Genomic DNA, 26,905 nt, shown 5'->3' with positions numbered 1-26,905 from the left:
TCCTGCAATTATAGATTCTAGGTCACCCATAAATCACTAGTTTTAAAAGTGAAATTAAAATTAATTTATGGGAACGAAGAAGAAATATTCTTATGGTAAAGGGAATAAAATATGCCATCTTACAAGAAAAAAAAGATAGTTAATTAAGGTTCAAAAAGTAATTCACATTAAAGAATCAGAATTTTCTAATCAAAATTTGAAATTACAAATTATTTTGTATGGTAGGTAGGGGATGACTATTTCCGTTTAGTATAATTTTATACAAATTACAGGGAAGTTTTTTCTTAAAAATCCAGAACAGCAAAGCCTACCCACTGTCTACCCCTCTACTCCTCCACTAAATTATATTTCCTATACAGCCACATTGTAACTTTTGCCCTCCTGCTGAATCTAATTTTTAGGGAAAATAAAGGAAGAGCGTACAAATTCTGCCCCAGAAATAAGCTAAAGTGTTCTTGAGCTAAACTATAAGTCTAGGTAAAATAGGATCTGGTTAGGAGTTAGCTCTGGTTTTATTTAAAATACACTTTATTTAAATCAGCATTAGTTAACTTTAACCTAACATTACTAATTCAATCACAGTGGTCTCAGTCAATCTAAACTCTTGAGAAGCTGGAGCAAATAAAAGATCTCTGTGAAGTTAGAGTTTCACTAAGGTGTTGCTAATTTCTTTTTCACTTCTAGGTGCTCTTCACTAGGAAGGCTTTTTGTGTAGTGAAGTTCCTCAATAGTCAGACTGCGTAGGTTTGAAATCCAGCTCCAACACACTGCCTAGGCAAGCTGCTTAACCTCTAAGACTCAGTTTTCTTTTTTTTTCCTTTTGAATTTTATTTTATATATTTTTTTATATAGCAGGTTAAGACTCAGTTTTCTGCAAGAAAAAAGGGACTAAATACTTTCCTCATACAGTTGTTATCAAGATTTTTTTTAAAAATACCCATAAAATGTTTGGCATAAGACCTAGTCAAAAGAAATAAAGAGGGCTTCCCTGGTAGCACAGTGGTTAAGAATCCACCTGCCAATGCAGGCGACACAGGTTCGATCCCTGGTCCAGGAAGATCCCACATGCTGTGGAGCAACTAAGCCCATGTGCCACAACTACTGAGCCTGCGCTCTAGAGCCTGCAAGCCACAACTACTGAGCCCACGTGCCACAACTTCTGAAGCCAGCGCGCCTAGAGCCCGTGCTCTGCAACAAGAGAAGCCACTGCAATGAGAAACCCACGCACCATAACAAAGAATAGCCCCGCTCGCTGCAATTAGAGAAAGCCTGCATGCAGCAACGAAGACCCAACGCAGCCAAAAATAAATAAATTAATTAATTAATTAAAATTTTTTAAAAAGGAAAGAAAGAAAAGGAGGAAGAAAGAAAGGGAAGAAGACAGCTATTAATATTGTCACTACTTACTTCATGGAAAGCCACCTCCAGTAGGAAAGAGATGTTCCATCTGCACACAGTGGAACAGAGACTTTCTTATTAATTAAACCACCACTGAAGGCTATGGAAAGGAACTTCCTAAAAAGATGCTAGAAGCATGAAGCAGATGATGCATTTCAGCAAGCCAAACTCAGTCACTTTTCTACCAAGAGGACAGAGTCCTTAAACTTTGCACAGGTTTGTTTACCTTGGTATCATTATGGAACACAGTGGTAGACAAAAGCAAAACTTTTTAAACAATGGAAGTATTTCTAAATATATAATTTTTAATGTAAATTATTTTATAGCTAGCTTTCTCACATTACTTTCTTTTTGACCTTCATTCATTCAACAAACGTTTGTTGAGCATCTATGAGTCTCTTGGAATACAGTGAACAAACGATCAAAGCCCTCAAGGAACTAACATTTTCGTGGTGAGAAAGACAATAAATAATCATAATAAGTAAATTTTATAGTATATGCTTCAAGGAGGTAACTATTATGGGGGAAAAACAGACTAGGGTAGGGGAACTTGGAAGTGCAGGAGGAGAGTGGCGGTTGCCATTTTAAACAGGGTGGTCAGCATAGGCTTCCTTGAGAAGGTGCTACTTAAGAGATTTGGAAGAGGTAAGGAAGTTAGGCATGAAGATTTATCTAGGCACAGGTAACAGCCTAAGGCAAGCACTTGCCTACACCATCACCACGATCTAACAAATAAGCAAAAATGTTGTCTCTTAATAATATCACCTTCTCCCAAGAAAAACCTGTGCTAGCAAAACCAAAAAAAAAATTATATTAATTCATTCAACAAATGTTTAGCTAAGGACACAGAAGAGAACATGATATGCACCACTTTCTATTCTAAACTATAAAGACCTCAGCAAGGGGACTGAGGTTGACTACAAAGTTCTGAAGTGTAAGAAATATGTTTTTTTTCTGTTATTTAGCTTATTGGGCCTTCACTTCACTGCTTTTCAAAAAAAAAAAAAAAAACGGCAGATTTACAGAAATCTGTCCTCCAGATAAGGTGGGATGATACTACCTACACTGAAAGTATCTCAAAGTCTCTATTCTTTAAAGCACAGATATTGGCCCCTTAAGTTTCTTCACCTAAAGAGTTGAAAATTTCAAAAGTACTAACAATGATATTATACTAACATCTTCTCCCCCTGCCTCCAACAGGCCAAAACATTGCTACTGGGAGTCTAATAATTTTTCTAACACTTTTCCAAGATCCACTTCAATTGTAGAAAAAATGTGATCTACCAAGTACATGGTGCTATATGCCATGCACCATGGTAGCTAAGTAAGAGGTCTCTGCTCTCCAAGACCTCATCATGTGGTATGGAAAAACATATGCATTATATATCTGTTATGCTATTTACTACTTCAAAAGTAAGTATAGCTCATAATACCACTTAGTTGCAAAGAAAAATACTATGAATTTTTTTCCCTCAAATCCCAACCAAAAGGTTGTATTTATAGAGTTGAAAACACATTTTACAAACCCTTACACTATAAAAAATTACAATCTTAGCAGAATATATTTTATATCATTTATCTGATCCCACTTAGCAACTAGAGAGTAAAAGCTTAGAAAGTTAAGAGACCCACAACAAGAAATGTCATATAAAAGGAACCAAATGGGGCTTCCCTGGTGGCGCAGTGGTTGAGAATCTGCCTGCCAATGCAGGGTACACGGGTTCGAGCCCTGGTCTGGGAAGATCCCACGTGCTGCGGAGCAGCTAGGCCCATGAGCCACAATTACTGAGCCTGCGCGTCTGGAGCCTGTGCTCCGCAACAAGAGAGGCCACGATAGTGAGAGGCCCGTGCACTGCGATGAAGAGTGGCCCCCGCTTGCCACAACTAGAGAAAGCCCTCGCACAGAAACGAAGACCCAACACAACCATAAATAAATAAATTTTAAAAAAAGAAAAAGAAATAATTCTAAAAAAAAAAAAGGAACCAAATGGAATATATTTATTGATTACTTTATTTTTCCCCAATTATGTTAACGGATATTTTAAGATTAGTTGAAAACAAGTTTCTACATATTAAGGCATGTATGCAAGAGAAAACAGAGGACCAAAAGAAAAAAGAGTAGCATACTTTAACCTCATGCCCTGATCTACTTTTTAATTAAGTGCACAAATCCTGAAAAACACTCCTAAGTATTTATGGCTAGAAGCGTTTCTCTTCTAACCTCAACCATCAGTCTCCTCTTAGGACTGGCCTAAATAAAATGGTAACATGCTGTTATATGCTTCACCCAACTTAGCATTACATTAGCTGGCTGTGTAGTCCATGTTTTCAAGGTATCGTACATAGAGCAGAAGTACTTTGGCTCTTTCTACTTAAATGGCCTATCAGGCATATTAGAGCTACCCTGTCATCATGTTTTACCAATGAGATTAGCAAATATGAAAACTGTCAGCAAGGATATGAAAAAATAGGTGTACTCTCAAACTGCAAATACTCTTTGACCCAGCAGTTCCACTTCTGGGAATTTATCCCAAAAGACAACCCATGAAGAAAATTATTCGCTACAACATTGTTTCTAATAGGAAAAGATAGCAAGACTCCATTTCTCAACCTCCCTTGCATTCAGATGTGGCCATGAACTAAGTTCTGGCTAACAAAACCTGATTGGAAGTGTCCTGAAGTAGCAGCTTCTAGAAACCTCCCTGTAAAAAGGCTGGCATGTAAACCTTTGCCCCCTCTTGCATCCTCCTGCTGCTTAGAACGGGCTGCAGTAGTTGGAGATCCAGCTAGGTCAATAAGGACAAGAGCAACACGCAGCAGAGCTGTAAGGGCATAGAAAGAATCCAGGCAATCACTGCGGGGTAGGGGTGGGGCTGACAGGCAGGGGACAAGGGGCATGAGGATAGACTAAAGGGCTATCTTGACTGCAGCGTTTGCTACACAGGTACATCCAACTGTCAAAACTTATCGAACTATCCACGTGTTTCTGTGAATTTTACTGTAATTATTATGCCTCAAAAAGAGAGAAAGAGAAAAGAGTAATGCCATGAGTGCCTATACCAGCCCTAGAACACTTACCTGAACTTTTATAAGAGAAAGAAATACTTCATTGTTTAACCCACTGTTAGTTTAGCTTTTCTATCACTAATACACTCTTCATATGCCAATATGTAAAGAATGAAAAAATCAAGTGAAAAAGGCAAGATAACGTTACGTAGAATATGCTACCATTTATTTTTTTAATAAATTTACTTTTAATTTATTTATTATTTTTCGCTGCGTTGGGTCTTTGTTGCTGCGCACGGGCTTTCTCTAGCTGTAGCGAGCGGGGGCTACTCTTCGTTGCGGTGCGCGGGCTTCTCATTGTGGTGGCTTCTCATTGTGGTTGCGGAGCACAGGCTCTAGGCAGGTGGGCTTCAGTAGCCGTGGCTCGCGGGCTCTAGAGCACACACTCAGTAGTTGTGGTGCACGGGCTTAGTTGCTCCGCGGCATGTGGGATCTTCCCGGACCAGGGCTCGAGCCCGTGTCCCCTGCATTGGCAGTTGGTTTCTTAACCACTGCACCACCAGGGAAGCCCTATGCTACCATTTATGTTTTTAAAGGTAGGGAAAATAGACTATACACCAGAAGACTATAAACTAGTAACAGTGGTTGCCCTAGTGAGGGAAAAGTATGCCCAAGGCACAGAATAGAAAATATCTCACTTTCTGCACCTTTCACATTTTGAACCATGCAAACACATTACCTATTTAAAAAACATATGTTCTTTAATCCTATTAAACAAAATTAAATATTTCGTTTAACTTTTTTGAAATTTTGGTATATGCAGATTTTAATGATTTGAAGACTTACTTTGACTTTAGTTTCAAGATGATCCCACACTGAACTTAATTACTGAGACCACTAGATACAAAAATGACAAAAGAATAAAAAGTGTTGGAAGGGGTAAAAAGGGAAGGAGAGTGCTGAGAACTCTTCTTTTGAGGAAAACGGCAAGAAAACATTTTAACCAAAAAGAGAAGCACTGGGGTCATTCTACTGCTGGAAATATACACTATGTATCTTAATTTCTCATTATCTGCTTTTAATGAAAAACAAACAAAAGCAGCTAGCTAAATCAAAAAGGCCAACAAGGCTTTTCTCTGATTAGCTGAAGGAATCAAACAAAAGGTTCTTTCTTGTTAGGAGTAGAGATTCTGAAGAGTTACAAATAGTAATGTGAAAGTCTCCGTATCAGATTAGAAATTGAAATAAAATGAGGATTTCTGAGAAATTTATCAAATTGACCATAGGTGGTTTTCTGTTCTCAACACTATTTTGTAACGTGTATATATAAATCCTGTTAAGTTTTTATGGTGTAAAGAGTATAACAAAAGAGTTACTCGGACTTCCCTGGTGGCGCAGTGGTTGAGAGTCCGCCTGCCGATGCAGGGGACACGGGTTCGTGCCCCGGTCCGGGAAGATCCCACGTGCCGCGGAGCGGCTAGGCCCGTGAGTCATGGCCGCTGAATCTGCGTGTCTGGAGCCTGTGCTCCACAACGGGAGAGGCCACAACAGTGAGAGGCCCACGTACCACAAGAAAAAAAGAAAATAAAAAGGTAACTCAGTAAGAAAGCCCTATCTCTTGCTCTAATTCCGGAAGATGACTATTCAGATCCTAAGTCAGAGGCCACCAACCATTTACTGATGATTCCAACTACCAACAACCTCTTAAGTGACAAATACATACAAATAAACCCAGAAAAAGGAGGCATCATTTACATGCTCTTGCTGATAATAGTAAAAATATTAAATTGTTTCTAACAGGGTTGGACGGTCACAAACAAAATCTCTAACCCTTTAGAAATTCCTAGTAGCTACTATGGAAATTTCTTGGGGCCTCTGGAACACAAGTAGGCATAGACAATATCATTAAGCCCTTCAAAGTAAATCCTTCTGAAGGCAAAGACTATATTTTCCAATACAGTACTGTGTATTATCCTATAAAGATTTCAGCAACAAAGACTAAATGAACATTCAAATGTAGAAGGCTCAAAGTAGGCACAGAATTAACATTTGGTGAACTGAACACTAACAGTTTAGAAACAAAGACAATGCACATGGAAATGAAATTAAGCTTTACTTCTCTGAATAAGATGTCTACACTAAAAGCATACAAATGACAAATTTCTTAAAAACTGATTAATTATACTGAGGTTCATTAATGAAGGCTTTACTTTTCCCAAAGGGGGAAAAAACAGATCTGCTATCTGCCAAGAACATTAAACTGAAATCTTCAAAAGTGGTACTGCTATTACCTTAGTAAACCAGTAACACTAATATCCTTTGCAAGTAGAAAGGTGAGAGGTTATGCTCATTGTTTTTGAAAAACTGGAAAGGGAAAAGGTAAAGATTAATTTCCTCCTAACTTCTCCTGAACTATCAATTTGGAGGAAAGAAAAATGGACCAATCAAATTAATTTCATATAATATTCTCAAAGAATACGAAATAAACAGCATAAACACAAGGATAGGGGTTACTCAGATTCAATTCTAACAAATTATTACTTGATTCTATAGGAAACAAAGATCAGTAATTGTCAGACCAGTCCTTTAGGGACTTACTCAAAAAGCCAAAATCTTAAGAATTCTATTGGACTATAAACTGTGGTCAAGAGGTAACATGTATCTAAATCAGAACCATTTAACAAGAGAAGACTCAACAGGTGTTTGGTAAAAGAAATGCCTGGAAACACTGGGAACACATGAAAAGAACTTTAATAAAATGAAACCATAATATTGATGTAACCCAACAAATGAGCTGGCAAGCAAATTTTAATCTCCAAAATTACCCATATCTTTTAAAGAGGCATAGTCCCCTTCTTTCCATGTCCCCTAAAAAGGGAAAATCCATGACATTTTAATAAAGGAACAATTCTTTAAAAAGGCTTTACAACTCCTCATTCTCTACTAAAATAGAACAATTAAAATTCAAGCAAAATAGGGAATTCCCTGGCCGTCCAGTGATTAGAACTCCGCATTTCCACTGCAGGGAGCATGGGTTCCATCCCTGGTGGGGGAACTAAGATCCTTCAAGCTGCATGGCACAGCAAAAAAAAAAAAAAAAAAAATTCAAGCAGTATAGACAAGATAGTCAAAGTTGGTTCACAAAATAAAACAAGGTAACAACTACAGTAAGAATCAAGTAACTTTTTGGTAATATACACAAAAATATTAGGTAACTGATAACATTTGTAATACAGAGGCTAAGCCCCTAGATCAAATAAAGGAGAGGAAATAATTCATTTGTTACATTCAGAAACAAAACAATAGCTAACATGGCTAAAGTTTTCACTTAAATTCCAAGGCCATGAAATTTTTAAACATCAGTAGTTTTTAAATGTGTTATACTGTCATTTTTAAGTGCAAAAATGTTATACTATATAGTCTTAAAATATATGCAACTAGAGTGTAAAATTATGTTTTAATATACAACCTCCTACTAATACAAACAAAAATGTGGATTTTCCAGAAAAGTTAGTATTTATCTGGACTTTAATAATCAATTCTATTAATGATACGGCAGGGGAACCCACAAGGTGTTAAGATAAACAATAAAAAGACAAAAGAATAAATTCTTAAATTTAAGACTGGTACTTGCCAAAGAATACATAGATCTGTAAATAGTGCTAAGAGAAAAAGTGACAGAAGTTAACTAATGCACTGAGCATAATGCCTGGAGTATAAAACATGCTACCCTTTTTTTCAGTAAATGAATAAATAAAAGGCCTTGAAATTCCACAAGTTAAAAATGGTGGTATATAACCATTTTATCAAGCTAACCACATAACATGTTGAATAAAACACAGGCAAAGAAAATGTCAAATGAAAAACAGGATTCCTAAAGCATAAAGCTATAGACCTTCTACGGACTTTTCAGGATCCATTTTCATAGTCCTTGTAGTATCCCAAATAAGCTTGACTATTGTGATGATGGTATAGCTCTTCAACTAGAATACAGCCTGAACCAGAGAAACCTAACCCCAAGGGCTGAAGTGGTGTGTAGAAAGTACCTAGAACCTCCAGAGAACAATCCTGATGACTGAACTTGAAATCAAATCTCTTGCCCTACTTTGGAAACAAGCTTGCCTCTCCTGGTTCCTGGACAATAGACCAAATGTGTCCTTTGAGACTTCCTTACCAAACTCAAATTTCATCTTCAGAAACTCCAGCTTAATCAATAATTCCCTAAAGTAGTTCCAAGAGTGATTTCAGAGCTTTAGATAGACTATTTTTATATTATTATTTAAAATACATTATTTTAAAAATTTTTAATTTTCAAGAAGCAAATGAACACTTTAATACACAAAGTCCTATAACCGAATCTGCTAGAAGGTGTCTCAGTTAAACAGAAAAATGGAAAAAAAAATTTTTTTTAAAGGTACAAATTTAAATAGCTCAGGTATGTCCTTAAAGATAAGGGGAAAAAGCTAAGCATTCAATTATGTGTCTACAATTTAGGGATATAAGATATGAAAGCTTAGAATTTAGTAGAGGAGAGAAGACTAATACACATGAAACAAAGAGTAATAAATAACGGTATAAAGTGCTAAGTGGCTAAGTACTCAATTTGGGATGTCTATAAACTCAGATGAGGGGGGAAATTATCTTTACTTTCAGTAACCTCCAACTGAAATTTAGCATTTCCTTCTATTGGGAAGTCAGTCAGACCACAATAATATTAACAATATCTGCCACTGTCAGTAGTAGAAATCATAGATATTTTCCTATCACACAGTCATAAGTTGCAGACACCTCCAAACAGTGACAATGTTCATCATTACTTGGAAATTATTAGACCCACGCTAAATCTTATTATTTAACACAGAAGCACGTTACTATCTCATAATTTAAAAAAATATTTTGATAACTGTATTTTAATGTAACCGGTTTTCTTTGTAATCCTGTGTAATTTAAAAATACTACTCAGAAAACGGGTCCAATAGGCTTCAGACTGCCAAAGGTGTCTATGGAGCAAAAACTGTCAAGAGCCCTGCCCTACAGCTTCTATAGAAGCACTCTCCTTCCCCACCTCTGGATTTGATGACAGGACGTAGAGCTTGAGGTGCTGACAAACACACTGTAACCACAAAGGGACAACACCATGGAAGCAGAGCTTATTAAATAAAGGAAGTAAGAAGAAGATGAGATTCTGACCACCTAAGTACAAGTGGATCAAGCTTCATCTTTGGTCTTTTTAGTACTACAAGTCAGTAAATTTGATTTGGTTTCCTGTTATACTCACTACACTCAACATCTAAATGGTACAGCTGATTGCAATAGTTTCTATCTCAGGAAACCAGAGCAATATCCATTTCTTGGCATAGCAACAGCAAAATTACAAAAGGATTCACTTTACCACCATTAGGGAATCTGGGGAAAATGAGTTTAGTTTTTCACAAACTAAGCGTGCTGAAGACTCACTCAATACTCACTCCAATCCACTCTCACATGGACTTCCTATTTTACAGAGGCTGTATAACTAAAAATTACATTTTCCAGATGCCTTTGAAGCTAAGGTTTCACATAAGACCTAAGTGTGGCCAAGCAGCCCACTTAAGATATAGAGAGCAGAAAGTAACATGTAATGATGTTCCTGCCCAAGGAAGTTAAAATTTCTGCCACATATGGTGGCCCATAATGGCAGTAGCTCCCTTATCAGGCAAGTTCTACAGTGTCTCTGTGGTGTTTGTTCTAGAAGTTCAGTCTAATCTGTTCATTCAGCCTACTCAACATTTACCTATCTCTTTCTTAATAAATCCCATTTGCTACAACTACTTAGAGCAAATGCTCTTGCTACAGATTCATGAAAAATAAATACAAAGTAAACATGGATGTAAAAAAAAGCAATATCTGTGTGATGAATCTGGAGATTGGGATTGACATATACACACTAATATGTATAAAATGGATAACTAATTAAGAACCTGCTGTATAATAAATAAATAAATAAAATTCAAAAAGAAAAAAAAACAACAGTATCCTATTGCCAGTTAGAAACCTAAAAAGAGTTAACAGCTTATGGATACAGATATAGGCTTGACCTGGAAAGCATTATAACTGAGAAGCCTTAAGAGCTAAGGGCCAGATTACAAGGAGCACAACAAGAGTCAAGAACAGAGCTTTAGACAGACTCAAGATATAGAGAACAAACTAGTGGTTACCAATTGGGGGTGGGGGAGTAAGAGGTGTAAACTATTAGGTATAAAATGAGCTACAAGGATATATTGTACAACATGGGGAATATAGCCAATGTTTTATAATAACTATAAATGGACTATAACCTTTAAAAATTGTGAATTACTATATTGTACACCTGTTAACATATAATATTGTACAGCAACTATACTTCAATTAAAAAAAAAAAAGAACAGAGCTTTAGATAGTTTGGATCTGGAAGAGAAAGAATTGCCAGCCAAGCTGATAAATCAGAAGAAATCAGAGATAGGCAAAGAACCGAAAGGAGAGAATTCAAAAAATGAAGATGTCTTCTGTACAACTAAATACCAAAGATGACAAATGGGCTAAGAATTTAACTAAAAGATCCGTTTTTCACATTACTTCCTTTCTCAAAGATTGTCCTGAGTAAAAAATAATGCTCAAACTCCCTCCATAATTGGGTCCCTTGTCTGCTACGGCAGCTTCATACCATAACTTTTTGTTTTTTTAATACCATACTTTTAATCAGTCTTTTTAAACTAAATAAGTAAATAAACCCTCTTCTCCAGATCCCAAAATAAACGCCCAATCCAAGGCCCACACCTAGGAAGCTTTGTCTGGCAGTCCCAGTTGCCTCCTCTGAATTCATGTAACATTTATCAGACACCTAATTAAAATCCAAACTAAATTATAAGCTTAAAGAGAGCAGAGGCTATGTTCTTCATTTCTTTATATTCTGAACACCCAGCATAATGCCACTCAAATGCACTGCTAACAGCTAGCCCCTTTCAACAGGTAGTTTCAGAAGAGTGGAAGTAAGATTGCAGGAGATTAAAAATTTAATTAAATTGACTTGGAAGGTGAACAAAGAAAGCTTCCGTAGAAATGGTAATATTCTATATCTTGACAGGGTTATGGGTTAAATAGATGATGAACTTGTCCAAACTAACGGACAAGTTAAACTATTTGTTTACTTATTTAATAAGTAAACAAATAGTTCATGATAGGCATGCAAAAGTATTTACTGGTAAAGTATACTTACTTTGAAATACAACCAAAATATAAGATGGATTGATAAATACATAGAGGGTAGAATGGATGGATAAATAGGTAAGCAAATACAGCAAAATAAGAATTACAGAATCTACATTGTGGATATTTAGATATTCATATTCAATGTATAAACACTTCTTGCAACTCTTCTGTGATTGACATTTTCATGATAAAATGTTAGGAGAAAAAAGCAGAGTGGAAATAATGTGAGGCTCACATTATTTCAGAAGTTTGTCAATTAAAGGATTGACCTTAGAGAAGAAAAGGAAGGTATATATACATGCCTCTGAGAGAGGGATGTCTGGATTGTTCCTCTTCTCTCTACCTCAAGTCTTAGACTGCCTATACAGACTAGTTCTGGCCTTGAGTGCTTGCTCTTGCCTGAAAGAAAATGCTCTCACTAAGCTCCCTTCATTCTAGCACAATCCAAACCTGTGGAGCCTGACCCCTTTGTCTGTCTTGGGCTATGATAATCTGTTCCCTATTCTTTTTACTTGAGCTTCTAATACCTCCTTAACTGACCTTTAGACGAAACCTCTGGACAATCTGCATAACATAAATGGGTCATCCTCTTGGTCCAATTCTTGCCCTTCAGACCCATGGCCCCCATGGCAAGTGAATGTTAAAACAAAGGTCACACAGTCCCTGGCTGAGGACCTGGCAGAGAGGTCCTCAAAACATGTTTGTTAGATGAATAAAACCCATGCCTGATAATAATATAATACACACATAAATAGAGCTTAGTTTCACATTTAAATCTACATTGTGCTGAGGGTTGAAAATGTGTGTGCTAAGTTTCTGGAGTTGAACATTTAAAAAGGGAAGATCTGGAGCCTCTTCTGTGAAGAGCAAACCAGAAGACAGAGCTGGAAACAGAAGGTTGACAAACTCTTTCAACTGACATCAAGAAACACCTACATTTAAATTATTAATGCTTTTCCCAGATAATACAGTACATTCATCAGCTTCAAAGTGCCATAAACATGAACTACAGGGGGAAAGATAAATTATGCAACAGTAAGAATTGATAGGAATTCAATTTCCAATGACCTAAATGCACTTGGGAGTTAATTTGCTTTTTGTTACTGTAGCTTCCAAAGGACTGCAGATTATGCACTTGCTGAATTTTGCCTTTGTCACACATGACCTAACAAGGAAGGCATTCATTCTACCATAGTAGCTTCTCTCAAGTATCTGGTTCTAAACAGCTGCAAATTTTGGAAGATAACACTGAATGATGTTTCTAACCATTAGTAGTTCTCTCCCCAACAAATATGAAAACAAGATTAAGGTTTACTAGAGTATCAAAACCGTGCAAATTAAACTGGCTGAGCATAAAGTTATTAGAAAATAAAGTAGAGGACACGGGTTCGTGCCCAGGTCCAGGAAGATCCCACATGCCATGGAGTGGCTGGGCCCGTGAGCCATGGCCACTGAGCCTGCGCGTCCGGAGCCTGTGCTCCGCAACGGGAGAGACCACAACAGTGAGAGACCCGCGTACCTCAAAAAAAAAAAAAGGAAAAGAAAGTAGAAAATTTGTACAAGAATTTAAATTCTAGATGTTATGTTAATAGAATTGATCCAATAAACATATCCTAAAGAATTTCTAAAATACAACACTCTCATTGTTCACATTTGCTTTTATCTGTCAGAAAGATGCTATATCACTAATGACTGGCTGATATAGTCCCTTAAATGCTGTAACTGGATAAAATGACAAAATATTTCAAAATAATACCGATCTCAAATAAATTTCCATTTATAAGAAGTGGAAGCTGCTTCCTAGACGCAAAACTGCTAGGCCTGGGTGAAAAATAACCTGCCAAAAGTAGAAACAAACTGTAAAAATGTTTCAGAGTGTTATGTGTTATGGCTGGTGAAACGGTTATGCAACTATACAAAGAAGCTGGTTTTTTTACACCTGTCATTGTTCCTAGGTCATATCAGAATATATGAAGACATTTATTCTCCACCTATCAACTCATTTTTTTTAATAAATTTATTTATTTTATTTATTTATTTTTTGGCTGTGTTGGGTCTTCACTGCTGCACACGGGCTTTCTCTAGTTGCGGCACGTGGGAGCTACTCTTTGTTGCAGTGCAAGGGCTTCTCACTGTGGTGGCTTCTCTCTTCTCTCATTGTGGAGCACGGGTTCTAGGCGTGCGGGCTTCAGTAGTTGTGGCACACAGGCTCAGCAGTTGTGGTGCACGGGCTTAGTGGCTCCAGGGCATGTGGGATCTTCCCAGACCAGAGATCAAACCCGTGTCCCCCGCATTGGCAGGTGGATTCTCAACCACTGCGCCACTAGGGAAGCCGCTATCAACTCATTTTTCATAAAAATATCATAACTGCTAAACACCATTGAGGAGGAAAAAACGTACTGCCAAGGAGAAGCTATTTTATTATCAGCATTTATATGTCTTTCAACTCACATGTAGTTTGACTTTCACCATATACCCTACTACATTTAATTTACACAGATCCACGTAGTCTCCCCCAGAAAGGCTCCCTGGAAAAGACACATGCAAGTATCCCTTCTGTACCTCCTTCAACTTCATTACATAATATCTTGTCATGATCTTTTCATTTTAAAGAGTAGGTTGATTAACACCCTCAAAATCAGCAATTTCATGTTAATTTGGTACTTATCAGTCTTGAAGACCCAAAAACCCAAATTTTGTCTTTAGAGCCTTAACACTGTCACCACACGATTCCTGATTTCTTAAAATAAATATATATATAAAGTAATTTTCAAGTACTGCACAAAATGCTATAGAATTTCCAAAGTACAGTAAGCATTAAAATGAGATTTACAGGAACACTTTGTTTTGTAAACTTCCAGTCAAATCTAATGGTAATTAACAAGGGTAAATTTTTGCTTTCATTTTCTACAAAAACGTAGTAACAGAGCATGACTTCCACTAGCATGTTGATGCAGAATCTAGACAGACAATACCTTATCAATCACTTTTAAAGAGCAAATAAGAGAAGGAAGTATTAACAACAAAAAACCCTAACATTACAAGTCAAGGTCAGTGGGGACGGGCTGAGGACTCCTATCCAAGCTTCCTGCTGAAGACACTAAATTGTAATTATGCTTCAATTTTAAGCCATCTACCTCTCAAACTAGATCCTATTTAAATGATTTTATAGAGAGGAAGAAATGAGCAAAAGTCCTGATATGCTGCAATACCTGAAGAGAGTCATTAATGGCAGGTGACTAGCTTCTCTTCTGGCCTGATCTCTTTTGGAAGAAAAGCAATATTCATAGGCAGGGCATTTTTTTAAAATTCTGTAGTTTCATATTTGAAAGCATTACAGATGTAATATTAGTTACTCGTCCAGGCAAGTAGTCCTGGTATATGTTATTATACTGTTACAGCCCAGTCTCAGTAAGAAAACAAGGAAAATCCTTGTTGTTGAGCTATAAGCATAGGAAACCCTCAATTATCCATGCACAGGGACAACCTGGATAAATTAAATCCCCAGGTAATTATTATTTAAGAAGAATGTTGGATTAATTCAGAACTCCTCCTCCCTTCTTTACAAAAGAAAAAGTTGACTTAAAATCCCCTCTCTCTCTTCCAGACCACTAACAAAAAAAGCAAATAGGCAGATAAATGATTTCAAAATTGTCTAGCAAAAAAGAGTAAGGCAAATAATTATCAGCACTCGAATTGGTTCTGTTTTTTCCAGCAATTCCGATCACAAGCCATCAAACTATGAGTTTAGCTTTCTCAAATGCATTTACATTAAACACCCACCCATCCACCCCCCACAAAAAAAAACCCCTCCTGATTGAGATTTTCCTAAATCATATGGGTCTTATTGAACTGTACTAACAATATTCGAAATGGAAGTTAAAGAACTTAACAACTATTACATTAAAATTGTAAAATGCTGATATCGAACAACTTTCGATTCAAAATCTCTGCGATGCTAGGCGTTGACAGAAGCTTTACCTTCCTTTTTCTCCCCTCCCGGTCCTCCTGGCCCTTCTGCGTGTCAAGCTCCCCGCCGGGGTCTGCATGACATCACAGCTCATCTCTTGGAAACCCCGGACGTCACAGACACGCTAAACCACAGCACTATGACTTCATCGGGACTGGGGCGGAACCGCAGTCGACTTGCGCCAGCCCGGAGGCTAGAGAAGCTTCCGAGCCTCGGTCCTGCCAGGTCCCCGAAGAAGGTTAAGGACAGGCGCCAGCTCACCTGCGCTGGGACGGGGAAGGACGGAGCGGTAGAGCCCCGGCGGGCGCGACAGGGCGAGGCTACCCCCACCCAGGGCCCGATTTCCTCACCGGCCGCCGGTCCCGGGGGTGGGAGAGCCGACCTGGAGCCTCCCCACGGCCTATCCCGGATCTCCTCCGCTTCAGCCCTGACCCGGGACCCCATTCCCGCCCGCCGGCCTGCCCGACCCTCCGTGCCCCGTGGGGGCGCTCAGCGCCCGGCCCGTGTGCGGGCAGAGGACGCCCCCGGACGAGGTGCGGGCCGCCGGGTCCCTGCCCCAGACCGAGCCCCGGACCCGCGGGCGGCGCCCCCGCCCCCACCCCCACCCGCCCGGCGCCCCGAGAGCGCAGGCGGCCGGCGGGAGGGGGCGGGGAGCGGCCACGGTGGCCGCCGCCAGACCCCGACCGCGCCGCTCTCACGCCACGCCCCACCCCGGCCCAGACCCACCTGCGCTCCTGCCCCTGCCGGGGCCTGACCCGGGGCTGCACACCGCGATACAGCGGCGGCGGCAGTTGGCCTGGCTCGCTCCCCACCGCTGAGGCGGACCGAGCGCCCAGCGCGGCGCGGCGGAGCCCAACGCTCGCCCCGAAACCCATTTGTTTGGCTAGAACGGCGTGACGTCACGCGCCGGCCCAATCGACGGTTGGCCAGGGGAGGGGCCGCGGAGCCAGGGAGTCGCAGCGCCCCTGCCGGGATTCTGCGACACTTCGGACGCTGGAGGTGCGAAGAGTGGGGGACTTAAAAAAGGGAGAACCGGGTGAGGCATCTTCGGGCCCCCAAGTGGTGAAGAGTGAAAGCTCGAGTAAGACCTGAAGAGAAAGGAATCAACCCCTCAGGCTAGCCAGAATGGTAGTAACGCCAGTGTTCAACAGCCAATAGACATGACAAATCTGCTAATAATACTCATGGGTGGATGTGGAGCTATAAATGGTGTTAGATTACTGTTAGATAACCTAGTAGACTTGGGTTCAAATTTTGCTTCCGCTACTGTCTGGGGAGGCTGGGCTTCAGAGTTCTCATTTGTAAAATGAAGGGGTTGAAAGAGTCCTTTATGTTATTCTTTTCTATGCAAATCATGGCAGGAATATCTACCAGCAAGCTGATAAACTTTGAGGTTGACAGTCTCAAAATGTGATCTTTAGAAGTTTAAGAGATTGTAAATGATGACTATAAGAAGTTTTTAGTATTTTACTTAATACTTTCAAATCAGAGTGCCAGTGAGGACCCTTTTACACTCAGCCTTTAAAATGCTAATTGCTTTCACTGTAAAAATAATTTTAACCACATCATAAAACATGAGGACAATAAAGAAAAAAAAAATCCTTCACTCTAACACAGCCACTCAGCATTCAGCTTATTTTCTTTTAGACCTTTTGTCTCATGCATATTTATTTTACAGTGTTGTGATCATAGTGTACACAAAATTTTGGATCCTGGTGGGTTTTGGGTTTTTTGGGGTTTGGGGGGGTTTTCTTTCATAACTATTTCTGCTATTTCTACATAAGCTTCATAAACACTTTAACAGCTGCATAAAATTATATTAGGCGGACATACAAATTTTACCAAATTCTTTATTCTTGGACTTACTTATTTCCTTCCCTTTATGCCGTTATAAAGAAACCATAGGACATTCTCATGAATGTAAATTTTTAAAGATAAATACCCAGAAATGAAATTTCTAGTTGAAAGAGTATCACCACTTTTATAGTTACTAATACAAACTGCCAAAATGCATTTTAAAAGGTTGTACCAAGTTTCATTTAAATCTGCAGCTTTGATTTTAGCCAGCCCTTTTAAAAAGTAGTTTTGTCCAGTTATAAAACCACTCTTTTTTTTTTTTAATTTACTTATGTATTTATTTGTTGGCTGCATTGGGTCTTCATTGCTGTGCGCAGGCCTTCTCTAGATGCGGCGAGCGAGAGCTACTCTTCGTTGTGTGCGCGGGCTTCTCATTGCAGTGGCTTCTCTTGTTGGAGAGCACTGGCTCTAGGTGCGTGGGCTTCAGTAGTTGTGGCTCACGGGCTGTAGAGCACAGGCTCAGTAGTTGTGGTCCACGGGCTTAGTTGTTCCGTGGCATATGGGATCTTCCCAGACCAGGGCTCAAACCCGTGTCCCCTGCATTGGCGGGTGGATTCGTAACCACTGCGCAACCAGGGAAGCCCTATAACTACTCTTAAAATATATATTATAAAACCTTAAATATGAAAAAATTAAATAAAATAAATATTTCCTATGATCTCACCACCAAGAAATAACCACATAACACCTCCATCTAGACTTTTATCTGTATAGATAATTTTAATCAAAGTTGGAGGGGGTCATATTGTACATACTGGAATTAAGCCATGTCTTATTTAATATCTGATCAATATTAGCTCAATGTATCATGATCACTTGAACCTTCTTTATGTCAATTTTTTTTTTTTTTTTTTTGCTGTACGCGGGCCTCTCACTGTTGTGGCCTCTCCCGTTGTGGAGCACAGGCTCTGGATGCACAGGCTCAGCAGCCATGGCTCACGGGCCCAGCCGCTCCACGGCATGTGGGATCTTCCCAGACCGGGGCACAAACCCGTGTCCCCTGCATCGGCAGGCAGACTCTCAACCACTGCACCACCAGGGAAGCCCTATGTCAATATTTGACTCAAAGTTCAATCCATCCTCTCAGGTTCATCTCAAACACTGTCCTCAAAACCTCTTGATTATTTCAATGAATCAATAATTGATTCCTCTTCCCTTATGGCCCTTATTTTACTCCATGCACATCTTGCATATGTGTATTTAATACACCCTACTAGATTCTAAACTGCTGGAAAACAAGGATTATACCCTAGTATCCACCAAAGGATCTTGCAGTTGATATTGCTTAAACATTTAATAATTAAATCCATGTTAATCATGTGCACTTTTCTCATGACAATAGATGAATATGATCTCCATTTTCAGTGTTTTCTGAAGTTGGTTAGTTGCCACCATTTATTGCATTTACAACGTATAATCCAGACTCTATGTTAACTGTTTTGTATACATTATCTCATTTAATCAGAAAACACCTCTATGAGATAAGTACAGTTGGTCCTTCATATCCATACCATTTTATATAAGGTACTTGAGCATCCGCAGATTTTGATGTCCACCAGGGATCCTAGGACCAATCACCCTCAGAATCCATGGGACAACTATATAATGTTTCAATATTCAGTGTTCATCAAAGTGTGTTTTAGAAATGACACTGTTTCTTAACTGAAGTGGGGATATTCTGTACATTAACAAATGCAGAATAAAAAATGTACTGTGCCTTGCCTCTTGTTTCAAATGTATAACCTTAAAGCTAAGTATACCTACTGAGAGCTTATGAATATTCTGCAGTTTAAGCAAAATATAATATTAAATTTTCCATATAAAATTCCACACAGCATGAATGTATGGAATATATATATGTGTATGGACTATAAAATATGTATATATGTATGGAATATAAAATTTTCATACAGATGAGGAAACCCAGGCTTGAAGAGTTAAACCATTTGACCAAGATTAAACAGGTATTATTAGAGCCAAAGTTAGCAAAGACCCCAGAATTCTTACCATATCACTCACTGTATTGTTACTGGGAATTTCAGAGGGGTGAAAGACACTGAAACTACAAAACACAACACAAATATCATCAAAATGAAATGACAATGGTTTCCACGTGGCCAGCACATCTTCATCGTAAGAGTTCCATTAGAGTCGGTGTGGTCTACGGGGCTTCCCCCATGGCACAGTGATTAAGAATCTGCTTGCCAATGCAGGGGACATGGGTTCGAGACCCAGTCTGGGAAGATCCCACATGCCCCAGAGCAAATATGCACATGCTCCACAACTACTGGGCCTGTGCTCTAGAGCCCATGAGCCACAACTACTGAGCCCTCATGCTGAAACTACTGAAGCCTGCGCACCTAGAGCCCATGCTCCGCAACAAGAGAAGCCACTGCAATGAGAAGCCCACACACCACAGCTAGAGAAAACCCATGTGCAGCAGCGTAGACCCAACGCAGCCAAAAATAAATAAAAAATAAATTTAAAAAAAGAGTCTGTGTGGTATAATGCAGTGTTTCTCAAACTGTCTCTGGTTAAGGACCAGTTGTGGGTTTTTTTTTTAATATTTAATACATTGAGAACTGATTATTTTGTAAAATATAGTAAAACTGAAACTACTAGAAATATGAAATTGTTTGATAAAAGCTCAAATTCTTGATTCTTAAACTCAGCACACAGAAAGTTAGTCAAATTGCTAGTAAGGTTTCTGAAACTCTTCCTCTCGTTTCTGCTCTTATCACAGGCTTGCTCTAAAGCTGGCCAGTGGGCCACACTTCGAATAGCACTGGTCTAGGAGAAGGATCAGACTAGGAGGCAGTGAAACCACTTGAGGCAAGTCCTTCCTTTGATTCTATTTCTCCATTTGTACAATGGGAATAATCCTTGAAACAAGCCAGTAGAGCCAGTGCAGTGCCTCAGGCCTGAGAAGGAGCTCTTGGGTGGGGTTGGGCATCAGTGTGGCGTGGTGAGGTCATGGGACTGATAAGGTGCTGACAGAAGAACAGATTAAGGTGGCCTGAGATGGCACAGCCACAGAGAAGTTCTAAATATATGTAGTATATAACTTTGGTTATTTCATCAATGATTGGAACTTAGTCATCTCAAATCAGCAAACATCACATTAAATTAAAACCCAGTGTAATGGGCTTATTTGTATAGACCGGGACTCTCAGCTCAGAAAAAAACTAAGAACCTACCACTTGCTCCTCAATAGCTCACTCCTACCTCCAAAGGAAAAACACCATCTCATCTTCCTCCCCACCTCCAAACTCTTCATCCTTAACCCAACCTACTCCCTGCACTGCAGGACAGAGGAAACCAAGAGGCAGGCTCCACTGGACTTTGCCTCTAGGTCTCTTTACTACAGAACTACAACCCTGAGTGTGATCGTGCCTTTCCCTACCTACTAATTGTATTACCATGAAGCTCAAATAAATGAGAAAAGTGAACGTGCTTTCCAAACTTTAAAGTTTACAAAGGCACGCACTTAACTTCGCCTGGAATGAAGTCGTTGGAGCATGTGTGAAGCGCTGAGCTTATGCCCGGCCTGTGCATGGATGAAACGTGGTGGTGGTGAATGGAGAAGGTAGAGGCTACGCAGCCACAAGAAAGAGCTTCATTCACAGTAAATAAAAGAGCAACTAAAAAGAAACAGAAGAACCAGGGCAGGCAAACTGCCAAGAAAGAAGAGTATATCTCATAACTGAGATGTGGATTGTGAGGGATAGAAAGTTGAATAAGTATTGAAACCAGAAAAATACCAGAAAATCATAGTTCTTATCTTTCTTTTTGGATCTTGTGCCCCTGTGAAAATCTGATAAAAGTTAACAACCAGGAGTCTTCTCAGGGAAAACAAAAACAAAAACTGATATATGCAGAAATCATTTTGAAAATAATTTTAATTTATTCAAAAACTAAGTCCCTTAGGGGACTTCCCTGGTGGCACAGTGGTTAAGAATCTGCCTGCCAATGTAGGGGACATGGGTTCAAGCCCTGGTCCGGGAAGATCCCACACGCCACAGAGAAACTGAGCCCTGCGCCACAACTACTGAAGCCCTTGCCTAGAGCCTGGGCTCCATGACAAGAGAAGCCACTGCAATGAGATGCCCACGAACCACAATGAAGAGTAGTCCCTGCTCACCACAACTAGAGAGGAAGCCTGTGCGCATCAACAAAGACCCAACACAGCCAAAAATGAATTAATAAATTTTTTTAAAAAGTCCCTTAGATCAACTTGCTTTATGGTGACCTGCACACTTACAAAGGGAAGTAAAAGACAGCAGCCTCCTCCAGGGAAATGCCAAGGCAAAACCAAATCAAGGTCTCAGGACTTCCTGTCTCCAAGGTACTGCCCTTAAGAGATCCCATTGTTGGGCTTCCCTGGTGGCTCAGTGGTTAAGAATCCACCTGCCAATACAGGGGACACAGGTTCGAGCCCTGGTCCGGGAAGATCCCACATGCCGCGGAACAACTAGGTCTGTGTGCCACAAGTACTGAGCCTGTGCTCTAGAGCCCATGATCCGCAATAAGAGAAGCCACTACAACGAGAAGCCTACGCACTGCAACAAAGAGCAGCCCCCGCTCACCACAACTAGAGAAAGCCTGCACAGCAACAAAGACCCAAAGCAGCCAAAAATAAATAAATTTAATTAATTAAAAAAAAACAGATCCCATTGTTGTCAGTGCCCTTTGACCTTTCAGCAACATTCAGATGATGGCTTCTACAACACCAACACAAAGATCCACAGCAATTTCCATATGTATCCCACCTCTTGATAACATTAAAAAAAAGGGAATCCCTCCAGAAATCTTCACATTCTTATCATCATAATTAACACTTGGGTAGATTTGATACACTGCCCAATGGTCTCCCTCCCTAATGTCTGACTTTTTACCAGAAATAAAGGCATAAGAAACAATCTGCATTCCTGATGTTCCTATATTCTAAATCTCTGTGTTGTCAATGAAATCTAAGAGTAGTTCAGCAAGAAACATTTTGTTAGCTCCTTTATCAAATCAGGCAATCTCTGTTCCATCTCAAGGCCTTTGGGCCTACACATCCCTCAGCCTGGAGGGCCCCTTTTCCCCCTCTCAGCACCTGGTTAGCTCCGACACTACTTTACATGTTGGCTTAAAAGCTCTTCAGAGCATTGGAAGTACCTTAATATATTTAAGAGGGACCTTGGAGGGAGAGGAAGGTGAGCTGGTGAACTTGGCTTAAAGTACCTTTGCCTAGCAAATCCGGTTTTTACTTAGATTTTATATATTTTAAAAATTTTATTGATGTATAGTTGATTTACAATGTTGTGCTGTACAACACTTTCTGCTGTACATCAAAGTGATTCAGTTATACATGTACATATTCTTTTCCATTATGGTTTATCACAGGATATTGAATATAGTTCCCTGTGCTATATGTGTTGTTTATCCATCCTATACATAGTAGTTCGCATCTGCTAATCCCAATCTCCCAGTCTTTCCCTCCCCTAGGTTTTATTTTCATCTGGGGTCACATGGGGAGGTAGCTAAAGCCTCTTCAAGCCATGACTTCCCTAGCCATACTATCTAGTCTCTCTGAAGGAGAGCAGTACCCTGTGGGGCCCTCCCAGGTACAAATCCTTTCTGTGTCTCCCCCCATCCCCCCACTCTCTTTCTTGTTTGTAGGAAATAGGCTTCATTCAGCCTCCTTGACCTACCCTGAGTTCCAAAGTGCAGGTTCAAACAGTTGCTTATCAGAGAAGAGAAGGAATGCAGAAACAAGGAGGAGCAGTTAAGAAACAATAGTGCAGGACTTCCCTGGCGGTCCAGTGGTTAAGACTCCATGCTTCCACTGCAGGGGGCACAGGTTAGATCCCTGGGAACTAAGATCCCATGACCAAAAAAAAAAAAAAAAGAGAAACAATAGGGCAGCCATGGGGCAGAGTCCTGGTTCCTCTTCAAGGAATGTACATAACAATACCTTTGAGTTCTTCTGTGGGAGCTAAGGCCCCACCCAGGTGGAGGATGGTAACTTCAGGCTGAAGCACAAGATTCTTGGAGCACCGCCCTATTACCTCACCACCAACCAATCAGAAGAAAGTCTGCACACAATGGAAGATAAGGAAAATAACAAAGACACTTACCCCCTCCCCAAGTGGTTCTCCCTTTAAAAACTTTCACAGTTGAGCTGAATCTTCGGAGTTGGTTTTGGGGCATGAGTCTACCTTCTCCACTTTGCTGGCCTCCTGAATAAAGTAACCTCTCTCTTCCTACTAGCACTTGTCTCTCAAATATTGGCTTTCGACTGGTGAGGAACTGAACTTGAGTTCAGTAACATCTTCCAAATTACCCTCTTTCACAAAATTGTTTCACAAAACTTCATAATACTAATCACACTACTTTTTTATTTATTATAACTCCCTGTAGAAGGACTGAGTTTTATTCATTGCTCTATCTCAATGCCAAGTCCAGTGTCTGAGACTTAGAAGGTACTCAGTGAGTAATGTTTGAGTGACTTCTTTTTAAATGCTAGAAAGACTTTTCTGCAAGGACAGCAGTGATCTATATTCAGAATGGCTTAACTCCTGCAGTTATGAGAGGTAGAAATTTTTGAAGGGAGGTAGAAAAAATAGAAGGATCTTCCTGCTCCTAGAAGAATCTTCTTAGTGGGATTTTCCCCAGGAGATATTCTCTCCATGGCTAGTGGAATAAGATCAAAAGTGATGGTCCAGATAAGACCATAGACTCAGTAGCCTGTAGCCACTGATGTGAGAACACCAAGTCTGAAGCTAGATGGTGGGGCTTCTTACAGAACCAGGAGGACAGCTGTGCTTAAGAGACTAGAAGCCTGGACTTCCCTGGTGGCCCCATGGTTAAGACTCTGTGCTTCCAGTGCAATGGGCATGGGTTCGATCCCTAGTCGGGGAAGTTCTGCATGCCACATCGTGGGTGGGGGGTGGGGAAGAGACTAGAAACCAAGCAGCAATGCTGTCTAAAGAAACAGAAGGAAAAGAAAATCATGAAAGGAGAATACAGGGACTTCCCTGGTGGTCAAGTGGGTAAGACTCCGCTCTCCCAATGCAGGGCGCCCGGGTTCGATCCCTGGTCAGGGAACTAGATACCACATGCATGCTGCAACTAAGCATTCATATGCCGCAACTAAGAAGCCCAAATGCTGCAAATAAAGATCCCACGTGACACAACTAAGACCCAGCGCAGCCAAAAGTGAATAGATAGATTTTTTTTAAAAAAGGAGAAAGCAGTTTTGCATATACTGCTAATTATTATAACACAAAGGAAATTAAACCCACTCAAGAATCATGCTGCATTCTATGTACAAACATACAACAGGCAAAAGGAAAGTAGCTCATCACACACACACAATCCCCAGGCCCATCAATCCTTCTTCCTGCTCTTAGCATAAAATTGGAACTCTTTACTACAGCACATTATAATTAGACATGTCCCCTTCCTCAATCTCTCTCCATTCTGCCCCTTGTCTTGGCTGAAATGTTACCTCCCCAGAGAGCTTTCTTTAACTCTCCTATGGAGTATTTCAGCCTTGTCACTTTCCTTCACAGTATCTATGCCTGACACATAATGGGCGCCCAATAAATATCTGTTGAATTATTTAAAATGTTCATACTTTTTCACACCAAACAACTTAATCCAGGATGCATATGTTCATCACCAATGGATGGCTAATAAAAGCAACAAGAGTAGAAGGTCTTGTACATTAGAAATAGAACCTGAATAAAGTCTGAATCTAAGGTATCGGTACAAGAAAATGACCAAAAGTAGGAACATCTGAACCCTGCAGAACCCAACCAACCAGTCATGATTTTAGTGCTTCAACACAAATTACACTTGATCAAATTTTCTGGTTCACCAATTGATTGTAAGTATATTTATACTATCTACTTGGCATTTAGATGGGAACTAGTGTTCATTGGGTAATACCAGGTAACCCATTCTTATATCTTTCATATTTTTAATAAGGCTCTGATCTGTTTGTTGAAAAATGACAAGAAAGAAAATGGTGGGGGCAGAGAGAAGTCCATTGGCTGTCTATAAAATAGCAATTTCCTTTTTCTTCCTTGCTAACAGAATCCTGGTTTGGGGGACCTTCTGTGTGCTTCAGGGGAGCTGGACCCAGATCCATGGGATGAATAATGATTGACCTAAGCCAGTGGTTCTCAGTGGGGTGATTGATTTTGTCCTCCAAGGGACATTCAGCAATGCCTGGAGATATTTCTGATTGTCACAACTTGGGGGGAAGTACCATTGGCATCTAGTAGGAGAGGCCAGGGATGCTGCTCAACAGCCTGCAATGTACAGTTCAGCACTGCCACCACAAAGAATTACCCCTCCCCAAAGGCCAAAGGTGCTAAGCTTGGAAAACACTGCACTAAAGTAATCGGTGTGGTCCCGAACTCTTTGTCAGGGTTTGGTTCAGGCACGGGTGTGTGATGCAAATCTAGCTAATGAAATGCAATGGGTAGTTTACTGAGATACTTCTGGAAATGTTTTTTCTTACCCTTAAATAAAAAACGTTCATTTTTGGTTGAAATGCATTACTTTCCTAAATAAAATTATATTTAGGGACAATAAGACAGAGAGAGAAACACACAAGTAGAAAAAGTCCCTCATCTACTGCTAGATGTCATTGTGTCTGCATGTGGTGCCTGGTACTATGACTGCCATCTTGGGACCATGGGAGTTGTTAGCTGCAGAGAACATGAGAGAACGGCAAAGCAGAAAGATGGAAGTAACTTGCATCCTTGATGACATCGTTGAACTTCTGATTAAAAGAGTCCTTGAGACTTCTTTTTATATAAAATAATAAATTATATTACTTTTAAGGCATTTATAGGACTTCCTGAAAAATTTGAAAGTAGCTGAGAACATCCTGATACATATAATATATATTTGTGGGTGGGAGTTTGTCATATAGAAAATAAATCAGAGGGGAGAGACACTAACCTATTTCTTTGGGTGCTAGTGCTACCATAACCTAATAATAAAATAATTTTGTTGGGCTTCCCTGGTGGCACAGTGGTTGAGAGTCCACCTGCCGATGCAGGGGACACAGGTTCGTGCCCCGGTCCGGGAAGATCCCACATGCCACGGAGTGGCTGGGCCCGTGAGCCATGGCCGCTGAGCCTGCGCGTCCGGATCCTGTGCTCCGCAACAGGAGAGGACACAACAGTGAGAGGCCCGCGTACCGAAAAAAAAAAATTTTTGTTTTGCTATGCTTCTGGAATAATCTTAAACTAATGATACTAGAAGTTGATAAAACCAGTGGGAAAAGAATCTCTGTCAATGCATGTTTGTGTTCTTTATTTTTTTAATTAATTAAGTTTATTTGTTTATCTTTGGTTGCATTGGGTCTTCGTTGCTGAGCGCGGGCTTTCTCTAGTTGTAGAGAGCAGGGGTAACTCTTCGTTGCAGTCCGTGGGCTTCTCATTG

The 26,905-nt window shown here is 40.0% G+C and overlaps 1 protein-coding gene across 2 annotated transcripts in view; it reads right to left on the bottom strand.

The window, feature by feature from the left end:
• Nucleotides 1-16,485, bottom strand: part of FBXO34 (F-box protein 34) — an 81,149-nt gene extending 64,664 nt beyond the window's left edge. The window contains exon 1 of one of the 2 annotated variants that reach the window (XM_029237360.1): nt 16,328-16,485. In XM_029237360.1, coding sequence (XP_029093193.1) covers nt 16,328-16,476 — 149 coding nt within the window. In that variant the 5' untranslated portion in view covers nt 16,477-16,485. The remainder of the gene's footprint in view (nt 1-16,327) is intronic. The other variant, XM_029237361.1, reaches the window with a different exon arrangement.
• Nucleotides 16,486-26,905: the final 10,420 nt, after the last annotated feature.

The sequence above is a fragment of the Monodon monoceros genome, unplaced genomic scaffold, assembly GCF_005190385.1.
Source record: "Monodon monoceros isolate NGI ecotype Baffin Bay Population unplaced genomic scaffold, NGI_Narwhal_1 Super_Scaffold_21, whole genome shotgun sequence".
Taxonomy (NCBI): Eukaryota; Metazoa; Chordata; class Mammalia; order Artiodactyla; family Monodontidae; genus Monodon; species Monodon monoceros.
This window is presented reverse-complemented; position numbering and strand designations above follow the sequence as displayed.